The sequence below is a fragment of the Conger conger genome, chromosome 8, assembly GCF_963514075.1.
Source record: "Conger conger chromosome 8, fConCon1.1, whole genome shotgun sequence".
NCBI classification, from domain to species: Eukaryota; Metazoa; Chordata; class Actinopteri; order Anguilliformes; family Congridae; genus Conger; species Conger conger.
In genome coordinates, this window is record NC_083767.1 from 15,929,525 (window position 1) to 15,946,151 (window position 16,627).

At 44.1% G+C, this 16,627-nt stretch overlaps 2 protein-coding genes across 7 annotated transcripts in view; both read right to left on the reverse strand.

Moving 5' to 3' along the window:
* Positions 1 to 2,974: 2,974 nt before the first annotated feature.
* On the reverse strand, positions 2,975 to 13,368 carry rbm28 (RNA binding motif protein 28). The gene is made up of 19 exons (XM_061252065.1): positions 13,000 to 13,368; positions 12,678 to 12,824; positions 12,207 to 12,322; positions 12,026 to 12,101; positions 11,831 to 11,923; positions 11,392 to 11,463; positions 11,203 to 11,284; positions 10,265 to 10,536; positions 10,066 to 10,129; positions 9,728 to 9,837; positions 9,496 to 9,569; positions 8,935 to 9,070; positions 8,388 to 8,452; positions 7,786 to 7,944; positions 6,533 to 6,682; positions 6,197 to 6,271; positions 5,484 to 5,974; positions 4,752 to 4,869; positions 2,975 to 3,458 (listed from the first exon to the last, which is right to left on the reverse strand). The coding sequence occupies exons 1-19, from the start codon at positions 13,115 to 13,117 to the stop codon at positions 3,321 to 3,323; spliced, it is 2,556 nt and encodes an 851-aa protein (XP_061108049.1). The 5' UTR covers positions 13,118 to 13,368; the 3' UTR covers positions 2,975 to 3,320.
* A 1,951-nt stretch (positions 13,369 to 15,319) lies between these two features.
* The window catches only part of LOC133134616 (transmembrane protein 53-A-like), a 29,280-nt gene continuing 27,972 nt past the window's right edge, over positions 15,320 to 16,627 (reverse strand). For all 6 annotated transcript variants that reach the window (XM_061250837.1, XM_061250840.1, XM_061250834.1 and 3 more), the window contains one exon: positions 15,320 to 16,525. In XM_061250837.1, the coding sequence (XP_061106821.1) occupies positions 16,164 to 16,525 (362 nt within the window). In that variant the 3' untranslated portion in view covers positions 15,320 to 16,163. The remainder of the gene's footprint in view (positions 16,526 to 16,627) is intronic.

Consider the following 16,627-nt stretch of genomic DNA (forward strand, 5'->3'; position numbering starts at 1 on the left):
CTGCATATCCTCCATATATTAAATTTATTTTATTCTTTCCCCTTGCAACAGTTTCAGATTTCCCCGAACATAGTTATCAGCGATGTGGACTACATTCCCAACACCACGCTGGAGAAGCCCCTGGTTTTATGCTCCGTAACGGAAAAGCTCAACACTTTCCAGCTCATTTTTCCGAAACTGCCCCTGGATGGCATGTCTCAAATTCAGAGTGACGTCGTAGGCCTACTGGACATAACAAAACGGCTGGCAAACTCATGCAGATGCCCAGAGAAGAAGCCCATGAGTGACGCCCGTTTGGACGCTTCGCTCAAGGACAACGCGGCCTTCCACCTGTTAATCGCCAACATCGCTTTGACCCGACTACAAGAATTATTGAGAAAATTAATCAGCAACCTAGACCAACTGAAAAATTGCTGATCGCCTCTTTGTGGGTCATAACTGAAATTATGACATTATTACAAATTGTGGGTGTGTGCGCACATGCACACATACGTGTATGTGTGTTTCTCTCTCACCGGGTAAAGTAAGCCTTAAGATTGACTATTTATAAAAGGTTAAGCACTCTACTGATAACATTTTTATACAAGTACTAACAATACTTTTAAACAAATTATTTTCATGGAAAATATTTTTCAAGAATTCAAACACTTGTTTTCTGATAAGTATTTTTATATTTTTATTGTATATTTTTGCATTCCCCTCTCTCAAACAGACTGTAATACAGTAGCATTGATATATAAACCCTTTTCCTTCAATTATGATTTTGTATTCAGTGAATCGCCTGGTTGCCTATCCTACCCTATCCAATTCATGTTTTTTTATAGATGATTAAAATGTTCTATTTTTCTGTTTCTCTTTTCTGTCTCTTTAATGTAGCCTATATTCCCTATGATTTCATATTTGAACATATTATTTGACACACTGTGAGAATATTGTTTCAAAAGCAAATGAAAGCATGCTGTGAACATCACACTTTGTTTAGATAGAGTTTAAAGTGATATTTCTGATATTTTTCCTGAATGCAAGACAATAGACAGCAAGTAATGACATGAAATTGGTTCACATTAGCATTTGGTCTTAAAACCAACACTGATGTTGTTCTTGGCCATAGGGTGACTGACTGGTCACATATATATTTTTTTTAATTTAATTTAATTTTATTTTATTAATTGATTTCTCCAGTATTTGTGTTGTTGCACCCAAATGGCATTGTTTATTTGCCCCATTTTATAATAAAATTAACAAGTTTAGTAGCATAAGTAGCATGTTTAAACACACAAGTCTCAACTGTTTATTTGTAAAATAGTGTGAAAAGTCACTCAAAAGATTACAATTAAAGGTCCAATTACTTATAAAATAAGCCTACATACAATCTTAAACAAACAGAATAAAACATTCGATAAAAATAACCATGTCAGCAGGCTGATTTGATGAGCACAGGTTCTTTTTTAGCGTTTATTTTCCAAGGGCATGCCTTTTTCATATTCTGTACACGCAACGTGTGCAACAAGAAAGACCAACACAAGGGGCCGTAGTCCAAATTTTGTAGCCCTAACATGGCATAAACATGTGGGGCAATTCGATACATTTCGCTTAGAAGCGCTAAATTACATTATTCATTTAGCAGACGCTCTTATACAGAGCTACGTACAAAGTGCAAATCAGAACCAGGGACAAGTGTGTTGAAGACCCTAGAGGAATGTACAGTTCCAAGTCGTAGTGTGATCACATATAACACTTGAACGCTTGGAAAATAAATCCAACTTTCCATATAGCATACCACAGTTGGCAGTTAGAATACCCTGAATACTAAAATAATTATATAGAAGTGCAATTATAACCTATAGCATACACGTGGCTAATTATAGCAGTGAGGTAGGGAGGAAAAGTGCAGCTTGAAGAGGTGAGTCTTCAGTCTGCTCTTAAAAGTGGTCAAAAACTCTGCTGTTCTGATATCCCCTGGAAGGTAATTCCACCACCGTGGGGCCAGAACAGACGGCAGTCATGACAGAGAAGTGCAGGTGTGACAAGGGGGAGGCACCAGGTAGCAGAACAAAGAGGTCTAGCAGGTGCATAGGGTCTGATTAGCATTTGGATGCATTTACATACTGTCCAAGGAGCAACTAAACAAAGTAATCATTTCTGATGTAAACTACTTTGAAAAATGTTTGACTGCCGACTGATGTATAACAGCAAACATTTATCTATGGTAGCCATTTTTAAATACTCCGCACCAAGGTTGCACACTACCAATCGGATTAGCAAAGGCTGCCACCTTGTGGACTCGCAGTTTATAAGCTCAGACAGGACTAAAAGAAGCAGGTAAACATGCACAAGGTCTGTAAGCACAGCTTGTCGATGTCCAAAATCTGTGTTGGTGTTTGCTTTCTGCATAGACTACGTCAAAGGCTAAAACGAGGTTGCCTTCATAATCAAATTCAGCATGCTCCCCCTCATACCATCTTTCAGTATTGCAAACTCCTTGTGCGCAGTTCCACTCAGTGTGTGTTGACCAACAATTAACAATATACTAGTCAAAAAGGTTTTCGGTGCTTCACAGATTCAACTGATTTGAACTCTATTGAAATAACTTTCAGTAGTCAAACACATAATTCATTAAATATGAAAGATCATTACAGGATGAGACACCATGTTAAAGCCTAACTGGATATAATCAGAGCTGTGTTTGAATTAATACCCTAAAAACACACAGCTTCAAAACATTTGTTACAAACATATGCTTTGCCTAACTCACTGTGTTCTGGGTGAGTTTTTCCTGAGACCCCCCCCCCCCCACCCATAGATGTGGCCACCCCCTTCCTTAACACCCCCACACCCAATGCCTTGTGATCCACTGACAACAACCCCCCATCCCCCCCAAAAAAAGTACAAGTGAGGCAGTAACCCCTGAAAAACATTCTAGGAAAATGCACAGAGGAAATATTCCAAGAATTTAAAAACAACATTCTTGAGGTCACTGTTGGAATAGCCGTTTATTATTCTGAAGCACAGTTTAATTTGCTTTTTTGTTTTTTTTAAATATGAAATATAACAACATAAAGTTCAGAAGTAAAAATACCAGTTTGTACTGAAGTATTCCTAGTAAAGTAGAAACATTTCAAAAACAAAGTGAGCCTGGTTCATTTCAAACCATTTCTAAAATGTGGCACCTGTACAAACACTTTCCACATGTATGTGTTTATCTATAAAATGTAAAAACGGACACCACAGCCTATCACAGCTACTGATCTTTTCAAATCAATGGCACATACACACGCAGTCGAACACACAGACAGTCACACACACACGAGAATGAGGAATCAGCTGTTGAACCACTTGCTCTTCTTAACCGCTGGTGCTTTGGGATTTCCGAGAATCCTCTTCTTGTACTGCTCCACCAGACTGTCAAACCGCTGGTCCTCATTATTTCTCACCCTCTTCTTGGGCATCTTGGCAGCCTGCAAACCAAAGACAAACCGGCATCAAAACTCAAAGTCCACCTCCCTCTCCATCACCATCGCTATCGTAATAGTCATTGTAGACATTAGGTTCAACAGTGGTTCTTCACATTTGGCAGGGTGGAAAGAGCCAGCAAATCTAGCCCAAGTTCTTTCCTCCTAGGTAGTTAACTGAACAATTAGCGCAACCGGTTGGCCCATCTGTTTTCACATCTGACTCCCAGGTAAAGGGAGGGTGGGGTAAACCAGCAGTTCTCAGCCCTTGAGGACCGTGAATTGATGTCCCCTGCTTTGGCTGTACTCCACTTTGTCTCTGAGGAGCTTTTAAATCAGGCCTGTGCATCATGCAGATACCTCTGTCTGGGGTTTCACCTGAATGCTTGATTCCAATTGGTCAGTTCAGGCATTCAAAGGTCTGATATTTCTGAATAATGTCTGCTGCTATAGGTAGCAGACAATTTTTGTATTACTGTATAGAAACCTGATTAATTTTCAAATTTGCCAACAAGTGACACCTGGTGTCAAAAAGACATTACTCCACTGTGAACTATCAGCGAATCATACTCCGAATACGGTTAGCCAATAATCCCACATCGGCCTATACCATCAACGAGAATGTTTCATATTCATTTCTATTTCTTTTGCATCAGATTGAATTATTTTGTAAGGTAATAAGCCATGTAACAAGCGTGATAATCCCCTCCGAGGTGGTCTGCTATTAAAATATAACAACTTCCATGGAGCCAAATCGCTCTTCGCATCCACGCCGGTCATTATTTTTCCATAGCACACCAGCTCAACATGGACTCTCCTTTACTTAATTTCCATTTCAGATGAAGCACTCTAATGTTCACACAAACAGCACTATATAAGACGTTTCTGTTTGCTGCCTTCCATAATCTATCAACACAATGAAAGAGGGGGCAGAGAGAGGGGAGGGGCAATAGAGAGGCTGAGGGGGCAACAGAGAGGCTGAGGGGGCAACAGAGAGGCTGAGGGGGCAATAGAGAGGCCAAGGGTGAAGTAGAGAGGCTGAGGTGGCTCTAGAGAGCAGACCCTGGTCAAAAACATAATTGTTTTGAATTCAAATACTTTTCTGCGCTTGATTGATCTTTCCTGGTGCAACTGAGCCAACCAGGAGGACCAGAAGTCAGAGTTTGCAGAGTATTTGATAAGTTCCAATACACCAGACAAGTTCAGGAAAACAAAACCCGTATTTGAATCCAAAACAATTACGCATTTGACCCGGGTCTGATAGAGACAGAGGGTAGTAAAGGGGGCAGTAGAATTTACCCGTTTTTGGGGCTGTGTCGGTTTCTGCACAGAGAGGCCAACTTTTCGCTCCTTCCTGCTGGGCCGGCCCCCACTCCTCTTGGGGGCCACTGGCTGAGCTTTACCCCGGTTCCGTTCCCTGGGAAACAAGTTTAAAAAAAGACCATTAACAAACAAACACAACATCACTCTTAACATCACCTGAATGGCCAGTTCCCCACAGGCAAGGATGGTGTTTGCAGTAGTGTGAAATAAGAACTCTAGTTTAAAAAGTCACACATTCACATTTCACATGCTCCAGAGAAAAGGGAGATTTTTATTTGACCTTGTGGTGGTCAAAGCTTTGATGCCTCAGGTCAGGATTAAATGAAAAAATCCTGATAATACAACATGTTTAGATCACAAATACACAAAATGATTATCAGGTTTTTAGGTTTTAGTTCCCGATAATGACACTCTGACTGTACTTCATTCCAAGAGCACTTCTGGAGATCAAGCGTTTTCTTTTACAACAGTGGTCCTCACTCCTGGCCCTGGAGAGCCGCAGGGTGTGCTGGGTTTTGTTATTACTCAGCACTTAATTAATCAATTGAAGCAGCCAATTACACCTCACCTGGTTTCTTGGGTCTGAACTGGTTGCTGGTATTAAGGTGAAAACAAAATGCAGCAGACCCTGTGGCTCTGCAGGACCAGGAGCGACCAGTTTTGCAGGAACCCACCTCCATTAAACTAGGAGAGGGGTGGGGGTGTTACCTGATCTTAGGCCCTCGGTGTGAGGGGAAGAGCAGGATTTTCTTGCGTTTCTTTCCATCAGCTAGTTCCACCTCCTCCACCTCTGGGTTGGTCCTGAACCCTGAGAACGTTTTCGACCCCTGAGGACCCCTGGCTCCGCCCTGAGGACCCTTGGCTCCGCCCTGAGGACCCTTGGCTCCGCCCTGAGGACCCTTGGCTCCGCCCTGAGGACCATTGGCTCCGCCCTGAGGACCATTGGCTCCGCCCTGAGGAACATTGGCTCCGCCCTGAGGACCCTTGGCTCCGCCCTGAGGACCCTTGGCTCCGCCCTGAGGACCCTTGGCTCCGCCCTGAGGACCATTGGCTCCGCCCTGAGGACCATTGGCTCCGCCCTGAGGACCTCTGGCTCCGCTCTGAGGGGCTGCTTCCTTAAAAACTCCACCCCCTCTCTTCTGCGGAGGCCCTGCCCCGCCTGGGGCCACACCCTGGGGTCCACCCTTTTTCAAACGCTGCTGCAAAACAGAAATACCCAGATTACTCAAATACTACCAACCACCCACTGCCTGCTCTGAGACTGGCCACACCTACCCACTGCCTAGCCACTCCCACTCACTGCCTGCCCTCAGGCCAGCCACACTCACTGCATTTAAATATGTTACACGCTCCTAAATGCGGAATTGTTTTTAAAAGTGGGCGACAGTGATGCTGCAGTGACAGCTGACAAAACCTCTCACCGTGTGCTTCTGTGAGCGCATCTCTTTCATCTTCAGCTTCCGACCGTCTTCAAGAGAGAACTCCACTATGGGTCTCTGAAACACCAAGGTCAAAGGTCACACTACACATTTCAATTGCAAGACTATGGTCAATTCATACAATCAGAGTCTGTTGAAAATGAACAAGAAGTTTCTTTAAAACACTTTTGTAGTGAAAGTACATCTCTGTACAAGCAGAACTGATTGTAAGGCCAGAAAATCTACAATGTGTTTTTGGTTTTCCAGTGATGTAGCTCACACGCGTGTATGAATAAGTGTGGCCAGTTGCCACAGCAGCAGGCGGGGCGCTTCACTCACCTTCTGCGGGCCGAAGATTTCTGGGTTGTTGTTGAGGTGCCGCAGTGTGTTGAGGGCGTGCTCGTGTTCCTGAAACTGAACGAAGCCATACCCCAACGAGCGCCCCAAAATCTGCCCTCCCTCAGGTTTTCTGTCATACATCACACGGCACTAGAGAGAGAGAGAGAGAGAGAGAGAGAGAGAGAGAGAGAGAGAGAGAGAGAGAGAGAGAGAGAGAGAGAGAGAGAGAGAGAGAGAGAGAGAGAGAGAGAGAGAGAGAGAGAGAGAGAGAGAGAGAGAGAGAGAGAGAGAGAGAGAGAGAGAGAATAATGAAAAGGACCATTTAGCGCATCTAGATGTTATTTAGCCACGATTGGAAGACCCCAAGGGTCTCCAGTTGTACCACATGACCAGCAAAGCCAGTAAGTGAGCAGAAGTGATCAGAAGTAAACACGGTAAAGAAACAGAACACAGACTGTCACAGCAGCAGAGAACAAAATAATAAAATGGAGCCAGGCTTCAGTAAAACACTGTCCTCTAGTGCTCACTCTGTGGTACACATTCTAAAGGATAACCACAAATACTGCAGTGAACATACACATACACAAACATGCATGCACGCATCCCACCAGTTATGTAATAAACATAAGTAATGTTGTTATAACAACCTTATCCAATCCCACTACCCCCCATAACAACCTTACCCAATCCCACCACCCCCTAAAACAGGGGTGCCAAACTCCAGTCCTGGAGGGCGCAGTGTCTGCAGGTTTTTTTTGGTTTCCTTTCAATCAACTGTCATTTAAGGCTTTGAGAACAAGGTGTGTGGATTCTTTAGTCAATCAATTACTTTAATGAACCAATGGAGCCCAGAGCAACGCAAAAACCAGCCGACACTGCGGCCCTCCAGGACTGGAGTTTGACAGCTGTGCCCTAAAACAACCTTACTCAATCCCACCACCCTATGTAACAACCTTACTCAATCCCACCACCCCCTAAAACAACCGTACCCAATTCCACAACCCGCTTTAACAACCGTACCCAATTCCACAACCCCCTAAAACAACCTTACCCAATCCCACCACCCCCTAAAACAACCGTACCCAATTCCACCACCCCCTATAACAACCTTACCCAATGCCACGACCCTATATAACAACTATACCCAATCCTACCACCCCTTATAACAACCTTACCCATTCCCACATTACTATAAACAATGCCCAGCCACCTCTCCCTTGCAGGAGCGTGGTGTGGCCCCACCTCTGTCTCACCTCGGTGATGCGTACACCTTTCCCTCCACCAGCAGCCTTCAGACACATCATACGCAGTTTCTTCACATCCACCGATTTAGGCAGGTTGTGGACACACAGTCGCGTCTTCGACACAAACACGTTTATGTCCCGCAACTTCACCCTCTTCAGCTCCTCAAACTGTAATCAAAACAGAAATCCTATGAGAACTGTGCGGTTATCATTATGAGAAATACACTCTGACTGCTTTATGGGTATGATCACTGCATTCCAGTTATGCAAATTATGAGTACTTACGAAAGCTGTATTATTATCAGACCTGTGTCCCGTAATTGTTTCGGATTCAAATACTTTTCTGTGCTCAACTGATATTGCCTGGTGCAAATGAGCCTACCAAGAGGACCAGAAGGCGGGGTTTGCCCTTGTTGAGATGATTTCATTGCTTCCAATACACCAGACCAGCTCAGTGGAAAAGTATTTGAAGCAAAAACAATTACATACTTGATCAGAGTGTGGTTTGAGTTATGTGAATTATGACTGTATTTATGAAAGCTGTTTTATGGATATGTGAAGCATGAATATGAGAATTCCACTTATGTAATCTGTGTTCAGATAATACCCACCCTAGATCTTTTAGCCATGTCAGTTGCCGGTACGCCCTCTGCAGCTTGGGTTCCCGAACGGATCACTGCCAAAGGAAACACACTGTCAGAGTGAGGACCAGCAAAGGGAAACGCAGTCAGAGTGAGGACCAGTGAAAGGAAATTCACTATCAGAGTGAGGACCAGTGAAAGGAAATTCACTATCAGAGTGAGGACCAGTGAAAGGAAATTAACCATCAGAGTGAGGACCAGTGAAAGGAAATTAACCATCAGAGTGAGGACCAGTGAAAGGAAATTAACCATCAGAGGACCAGTGAAAGGAAATTCACCATCAGAGTGAGGACCAGTGAGCAAACATCATTTCAGTACGTGAGAGGGCTTTGTGTGTGTGTGTGTGTGTGTGTATGTGTGTGTGTGTCAGTGAATCAGAAAGAGAGAGAGCAAACAAAAGAGAGAGTGAGAGAAGTCAGGAGAGAGAGATGAGATAATGAGTGACAGGTCAATGGGAGTATGAGAGTGGGCAGGAGCATGTGAATGGCAGATCTCAGTGGGAGGTGGAGTCACTTACAGCCTTCTCTGGCGAGGTAAAGGTTCCTGGTTCCTGTCTGGACCTTCACTTTCTTATCCTTCAGCTTCACAGCGTCCTCCCGACTGACAGCCAGCACAATGTTCAGCTTCCGTCCGTCAACCCTTACACCCCCGCTCTGGAACATGCAAAAAAAACACTCTGAAACATATAACCAAACATTTAGACCCCTGCTCGAAAATACACAACCAAACTCTCACACCCTGCTCTAAAACACATAGCCAAACTCACACGCCTGCTCTGAAACAGACAACCAATCATAACCCGCTCTGAAACACACAACCTCACTCTCACTCCCCCACTCTAAAACAAACAACCAAACTCTAACCGCCCTTCTGAAACACACAAATCACATTACCGGTCTGGAACATACAACAAAACACTTAGACCCCTGCTCTATAATACACAACCAAACTCTCAAACCCCTGCTCTGAAACAGACAACCAATCACACCACGCTCTAAAACACTCAACCAAGCCCCACTCTAATGAACACATTACCACACCTCAAAGCACACACATTTGCGGGCGTGGCAGTTCTCACCTCAGACTCATCCTGAGCAGCAGCAAGGCACCGATCTGCAGCCTCCTTCATCTTGAACTGAGCAAAAGCACAACCTGCAAAAACACAGCAAATATACATCGGACATAAGCTTAAGCACAAGCAAATACCATGTGTTAAGGCAGGCAGAGTGTATACCAGTGTGTTGAGTTAGGCAGACTGTATATCAGTGTGTTGAGTTAGGCAGAGTGTAAATCAGTGTGTTGAGGCAGACCTTTGGAGTGCTCAGTGTCAGGGTGCAGGACCACACGGATGTACTTCAGTTCCCCAAACTGCAGCAGAACCTCCTCTAATCCCTCCTCCTCGGTGTCGAAGGAGAGGTTTCTGAAAGAGGGAGGGAGGGAGGGAGGAAAAAGAGACAAATATATATTACATCATATTACAGCAACCCAACAATGAGATCTATCCTTACCTGATAAACACTTTTATAGGCAATGGCGAACAGTGTCGTACAGTGGGCTTACAACCCCAAGATTGTAGGTTTGAGTCCCAGGAGGGGTCCTCCTGTAACCTGCACCAAGTCACATCACTTCTGACAGGAATGCCTCTTACCTGATAAACAGAGTCTTTCCCTCCTGGACATCTGATGGCAACAGCTTCTTCTTGGCGGGAGGTTCTTTAAAAAAATAATGAAAGAATATTATGACATAGATGAGAGCTGTTACTGATCATTTTAAAAGTCTCAAATAAAGCTGAAACATGGGATGAATGGGTGAATGAATTTAATGTGAAAACTTGGTTGTGTATTCACCGTCATTATCATCGTCGTCATCGTCGTCATCGTCATCGTCATCATCATCATCATCATCATCATCATCATCATCAGATCCGGCATCACTGTCTTCGGAGTCTTCATCTTCGTCTTCATCTTCATCTTCCTCACTGTCACTGTCAGACTCCATGTCTTTTTCCACTGCCTTGGTGCTGTGCTTGACTTCCTGTTTCACCATCTTGGTGCTGTGCTTGACTTCCTGTTTCACGGCCTTGGTGCTGCCCTGAACTTTCTGTGCCACTGTCTTGTTGCTGTGTCAGAGAGACAGAGGGTTCAGAAGCAGATACACCACCATCTTCCACACCCCAGGACATAGGGACAGCCTGCAGCTCGGGCACCGCCTAGCAGGGGCTGGAATGGGCTTGTTTGGGGTGCCGGCTGGCACAGAAACTGGCCCCAGCAGTATTTTAAAGTTCTGAACCACCCAACACAAAATGGATGCTCAAGCTGAAGAGAACACGCAAAGCAATTACACACAGGGGAAACTATGACTCCGTGCCCTCTGCTGAATGTGCAGGTGCTATTACAACCAGGCCTGGATCAAATACGCAATCAATTTTGATTTAAATACTTGTTTATGCTTTACTGAGCTTGTCTGGGGTATTTTAACCAATAAATATTTTTAAAAAGTGCTAACTCCACCTTCTGGTCGACTTGCTTGGCTCAACAGCACCAGGCAAGATAAATAGACACAAAGGAAAGTATTTGAATCCAAAACAATTATGAATTTGACCCAGGCCTGGTAAGAACCCCAGCATCAATTCAGGTAGCCCTATTGGAGCTAGTACCTGTGTCAATAATCTGAAGCCCAAGCTGTGCGACATGGACAGACAGACACTGCAGGGTGTGTGCAACACAGACAGACAGACAGAGACACAGACACTGCAGGATGTGTGGGACCGATCATGGCTTCCTACCCTGGCTTTTCAGGCACCTCTTCCTCCTCTTCAGAGTCTTCCTCAGCCTCCTTTGCCACTTCTTCTGGCTGTTTGGCATTTCCTGTGTAACAGGAAACACAATGGTTGTAAAACACAAAACAATGTACCCACCCAAAATTGCAGCATGGTCATGAACCCAGGCCACACTGTACTCAGGCTGCAACTCACCTGAGGAGGACGTGGGCTGAGTGGAGACGTACTTGTCCTTAGCGATGGCCCAGTCTACCGCCACCTGCCTACCTGCACACACAGGAGCACAGTTAAAGCACAGTCATACAGAGGTGTGCTTCCCACAAGAGCAGGCAGCTGGCACATGAAAACCCAGTTTACAGTCGAGCAGATCACGAAATATTCACAAATATTCTATTGTCACCTGACATAGAATGTGGTCGATGGACATCGACCAATGGACATCACTACAGGCGCCCAGAGTATAAACCAAATGTTGGCGCAATACGTTGGACTACAAGCTGGCCTTTAGACTGAAGGGTCTAAAAAATTAAACATAGCAGGTGCACCTTCTTGGTCCAATCAGAAATTACAATAAAATGAACAGCCCAGAGCTAATTGGACACAATCACAGAGACAGAAAGGAAGTGATATGAACCTTTGATCTCTTTCAGGTTTGTGGCTTTCAGAGCTTTTCCTGCCTGGAGGACGTTCTTCAGCTGGACGAAGGCGAAGCCCCGCATCTTCCCATCTGTACACACACGCAGTTACACAGATACAAATGAATATTCCAACAAATCAAACACTCTCACTTTGTCACCATGGTTACACAATCAGTGCAGACATCCCATACCTGGTTTCAGAGGAATGTTAACATCTAGAACCGTGCCAAATGCAGAGAACACCTGCCTCAGGTCCTCTTCAGAACACTAGAAGTACAGAAACAAACACTCAGCGCAGAACACAGGCCCGACAAAGGTTCGGATCAGATCTGAATGAAGGCAGCCGGAGGTCTTCCCAGTCCAGAGGTGTACCTTAAAACTGAGATTCCGTATGATCAGTCTGGCCTTCTTCTGGTAAGTCAAAACCTTTGGCTTCTTCTCAACAGGAGGCTGCTCCTTGGGTTCTGGTTTGGGTTCTGGTTTGGGTGCTGAGAGAAAAGTGAGCAGACACAGAATTAGGCCCCTGTCCTGGAGTAACGGAATGAGGGGGGAGCATTGGTCACGTTACGGGTTCCTGATCGGTCCTCAACTGCTTCTTCAACTTGAGGTCCCGTGGTCAGGCTACAAAAACTCACACCCCCTCATTACCCAGTACTGGGTAAGTGAACAGAGAAGCAATGGGCTCCAGCTTCCATTGCACCACTTTACTTTCTTATCAAGGGAAAACACAAGATTGAGGCAGTGAATCTCTTGTTACCGAAAAAAGAATTAAAAGGTCTCACAACAGATCTGAGCTGATAGTCATGATGTATCTGCATGTTAACAGGGGGAACCTGCTTTTACCTGTTTTCTTCTTGTCGTTCTGTTTCTTCTTTGCCACAACCACTGATATTTTCTTTCCATCGTATTCTTTAATCTCCTTTAGCGCCTTCTGAGAATCCTCCTCCATAGCGAAGGTCACATATCCAAACCCACGACATTTATCAGCGCCTAGAATTTAACAAGTCAACAAATGAACAACGTGGTACACCTATGCTAGAACCTGAGCATTCATTAAAGACGCGAATTAATTAATGGAACAAGAAATCAACTAAAAGCGTTGCTGTCCATGCTAGCTACACTTTGTCTATAAATCGGCAAATTCTTCGCGGTTTTATTCGCTTACCCTTTTCTTTTACAACAAAACAGTGCTTCAATGGTCCAATTTCAGAAAATACCTCCTCCAAACGCTCATTGTTTGCTGAAGCTGGCAAACCCCGAACGAATAATGTTGAGGCAGCCATAGCTGACTATTTCACCCGGACTAATGCTCTCAGTACAGGGAATACAGCTAAGCTAGCTAACGGTGTTCCCCTGCCAAACCTTCACTGATGCGTTCTTGCTGCGCAACTGTAAGTGATGGAAAAACGAATAACTAGCAATACCAAAATTTCCAAAACATTTAATAATTTTCCCTATGTATTTTAATCTACAAAAAACTAGATAAATGTATTTGCCATGCAAGCAACACGCCTGTTACAGGCAGCTGCCATCTTTAAACTAAAACGGAAGTTGTCTACTGAAAACACGTTCTTCTTCGATGGTGTTTAATGCGGCTTATCCGCGTGCAAGGTTCATTACCGCCACCTACTGTGCTGGAGTGTGGAGCAGATTAGGACAATAGTTGGGTCCAGCATACTCCCCTTTTCTACAGTGTATGGATTCACCCATCCATTACTGCCCTCGAAACCCTCCTTGAATCTTCCCCCTCCCAGAAAATATCCCAAATATGGACGTCTGAAAACATTACTAACCTTCTTTCCTTCCCGTTGTTTCTTAAAGCTATATTATCAAATAAAACAAAATATTGGCATTGAGAATTGAATGACTTTTCTCACAGGAACTTCAGGTAATTTGCTTATAAACAATCTTTTAAAACATGAACTTACAAAATAAACTGACATCTTTGTGAAATATAATTTATATTATATGTATTTGCTTAAATGTGTTTGGGAAAAAAAAATAGTATATCTTAATTTTCTATTGAACCAAGATCTTTACAGAAATATTTTCAAGCATATACCATAAATATTTGTTTAAAAGTCTTTTTTTTTTTTTTATCTAGTCCTGGCTTTCTTTTATCCTGGGTAATTAGTGCTACTGATTGGGCTGGGTTGGATTCCACTTCAACACATTCCCTTCCCTTGCTGTCTTCCTAACCCTATCTTATTTTTAGTGATAATAAAAACACATCAGCCGGTTTTATAAACAATAGTGACAATTTCTTAAACCACACTGAAAAACATGTAGGCTTAAGTATCTGACAAAGTTAAATTCTTAGTTCTTAATCCCCATTCCTATGTGCTCATGAATTATTCCCGAATCTCATCTCCTCCATTTGACAGCGCACCGAACCCCAATGGCTGTGGCCTCCATATTTCATCCTGGTATTTTGGGGATTCCCCCCCTTCATCAGGAAGAAACAATTTGGAATTGAACCCATCCCAGCAGTCCAGAGTTGCTGATCCCTGCCCTAAAGGATGTTACATTACATTACATTATTGGCATTTGGCAGACGCTCTTATCCAGAGCGACATACAGTTAATTAGACTAAGCAGGAGACAATCCTCCCCTGGAGCAGTGCAGGGTTAAGTAAGGGCCTTGCTCAAGGGCCCAACGGCTGTGCGGATCATATTGTGGCTACACACCACCAACCTTGCCTGTCCCAGTCATGCACCTTAACTACTACGCTACAGGGCGCCCTATGTTGAATTGGAACGGTTACAAGTGTGCATAAAAATCCCATAATACAGCAAGCAAACAAACAGCACGAATGATTAAGCCTTATGCCTTTATAAACAAGCTTCAGATAAGAATGGACTGTCATTCAGTCACAGTGACCCTGGCCCTGGCCAAGTCAGTAGAAAGTTCACTGCAGAACATTCCATAAAATCACAAGGGAGTATTTCAGTCGCCAGAACACTTTATTAACGACTATTATGGCGAGAATATGAAAAACATGTTGCTGTAGTTTAAAATAAAAAGTACAGACTAGACTTCTTGCACCTTCATAACAATCAGATACAGAACTAAGACACACTGTTTTACACTTTAATCTGGTTAAACCAAAATAATGGAAGTTTCCAGAATTCTGTGAAAACAGCCTGTACTTGTAAACGACGCAGGGACAACGGGAGACCAGGGGAAAACATGTCAAGGGGAAATGCTGCAGCTGGGTCGATGGAGGTGAAATTATTAACACTCCTGCAGATCCATTACATTAGTTATTTAGCAGGTGCTTTTATCCAAAGTCACTTGCACAGTTGCAGGGGCCAATCCCACCTGGAGCTATGTCGGGTTAAGGGCCTTGCTCAAGAGCCCAACACCTGCACTGATCTTGTCATGGTTACACCAACCATTCAGGTCCCAGTCAAGCACCTTAGCCACTAGGCTAGAGCTGCCCCCATTATACATCCCTGAGAATTATCAGTGAAACACTTCACTCATCAAATCAAAGAGGAATTTTATTCAGAACACAATACAACTTTAAAAGTTTTAAAGTTTTAAAACTGTCAACAACGTGCAGGAAATGAATTCAAGTTTTGCCATTTTAACACTTGTTTTTGTTTCATGTTTATCTGTATGCATTCACAATTTACATTGTTTCTACAGTAGGTTAGCATGGATACCTAAACCCCAATAACTTCCGATGAGCTGGTCGGTGCCTGGCATGGCAGCCCATCATCGTAGGTGTGTGAGTGTGTGTGTGAATGGGTGAATGAGAGGCAGTAATTGTAAAGCGCTTTGGATAAAAGCGAGATATAAATGCAGTCCATTTACCAGTTACCATTCACTCGCTGGTGTGTAATTGGCCTGGTCTGGCACCATTGATCAAGTTACTCAGAAGGATGTACTTCAGTCCTCTTGCAGACATTTTAGATAGTTTAAACAAATGTTAAATAAAGTACCTAACTGGTAGTGCAGTCTATGATTTTGACCCAACTCTAAGTGAGCAAAACACCTGTATCCTCCAGTGTGGAAGCACTGTGAAGTGCTTCTGATTGTGCGATGAAAGACATAACAGAAATGTAAACCATTGTCCCTTCTGATTTTGTGGATGGGTGAGTGGAGACTTCATTTTGGCTATGAGATGGATGAGTTTGAGGGCGCACAGGAATTGTTCTGTGGGTAGGCGAGTGGGGGTTTCACATTTTGGCTATGAGATGGATGAGATTGAGGGTGCATGGGAAGTGTTCCTTTGGTTGGCAGTGGAGGCTTAACATTTTGGCTATGAAGTGGATGAGGTTGAGGGCGCACAGGAAGTGTTCCTTGGGTTGGCGGTGGGGGCCTTCACATTTTGGCTTTGGGGGGGATGAGGTTGAGGGAGCACAGGAAGTGTTCCAGAGTGGACAGGTACTCCTGTGGGTGCTGGCGCAGGTGACCGGCGTGCAGGGACCGTATCCACTTCCTGCTCTGCACGGGCGTGCCACGCTTCTGCCACAGCTCCATGAGTTCCTCCAGCTGCCTGTAGTCGCACAGAGGGTCGTCCTCGGAGTAGAAGAACAGGGATGGCGCAGTGATGGGGTTGTCCCAGAACTTCTCGACGGCACCGTGTAATAGGTCAAGGGTGTGCTTCTTCGACACGCGGAAGTACAGCAGGCTTAGCCACGTCACCAGGCCTTCAAAGTTGGGGAACATGCTCTTTCCGAGCCCTGAAAAAAGAACACACAGGAGCTTTGCATCCACCCAACAAACTCACTGCCTCATTTACATTCTGTTGTCTAGAATACACTGTAATCTAAAGTCTCTTACCT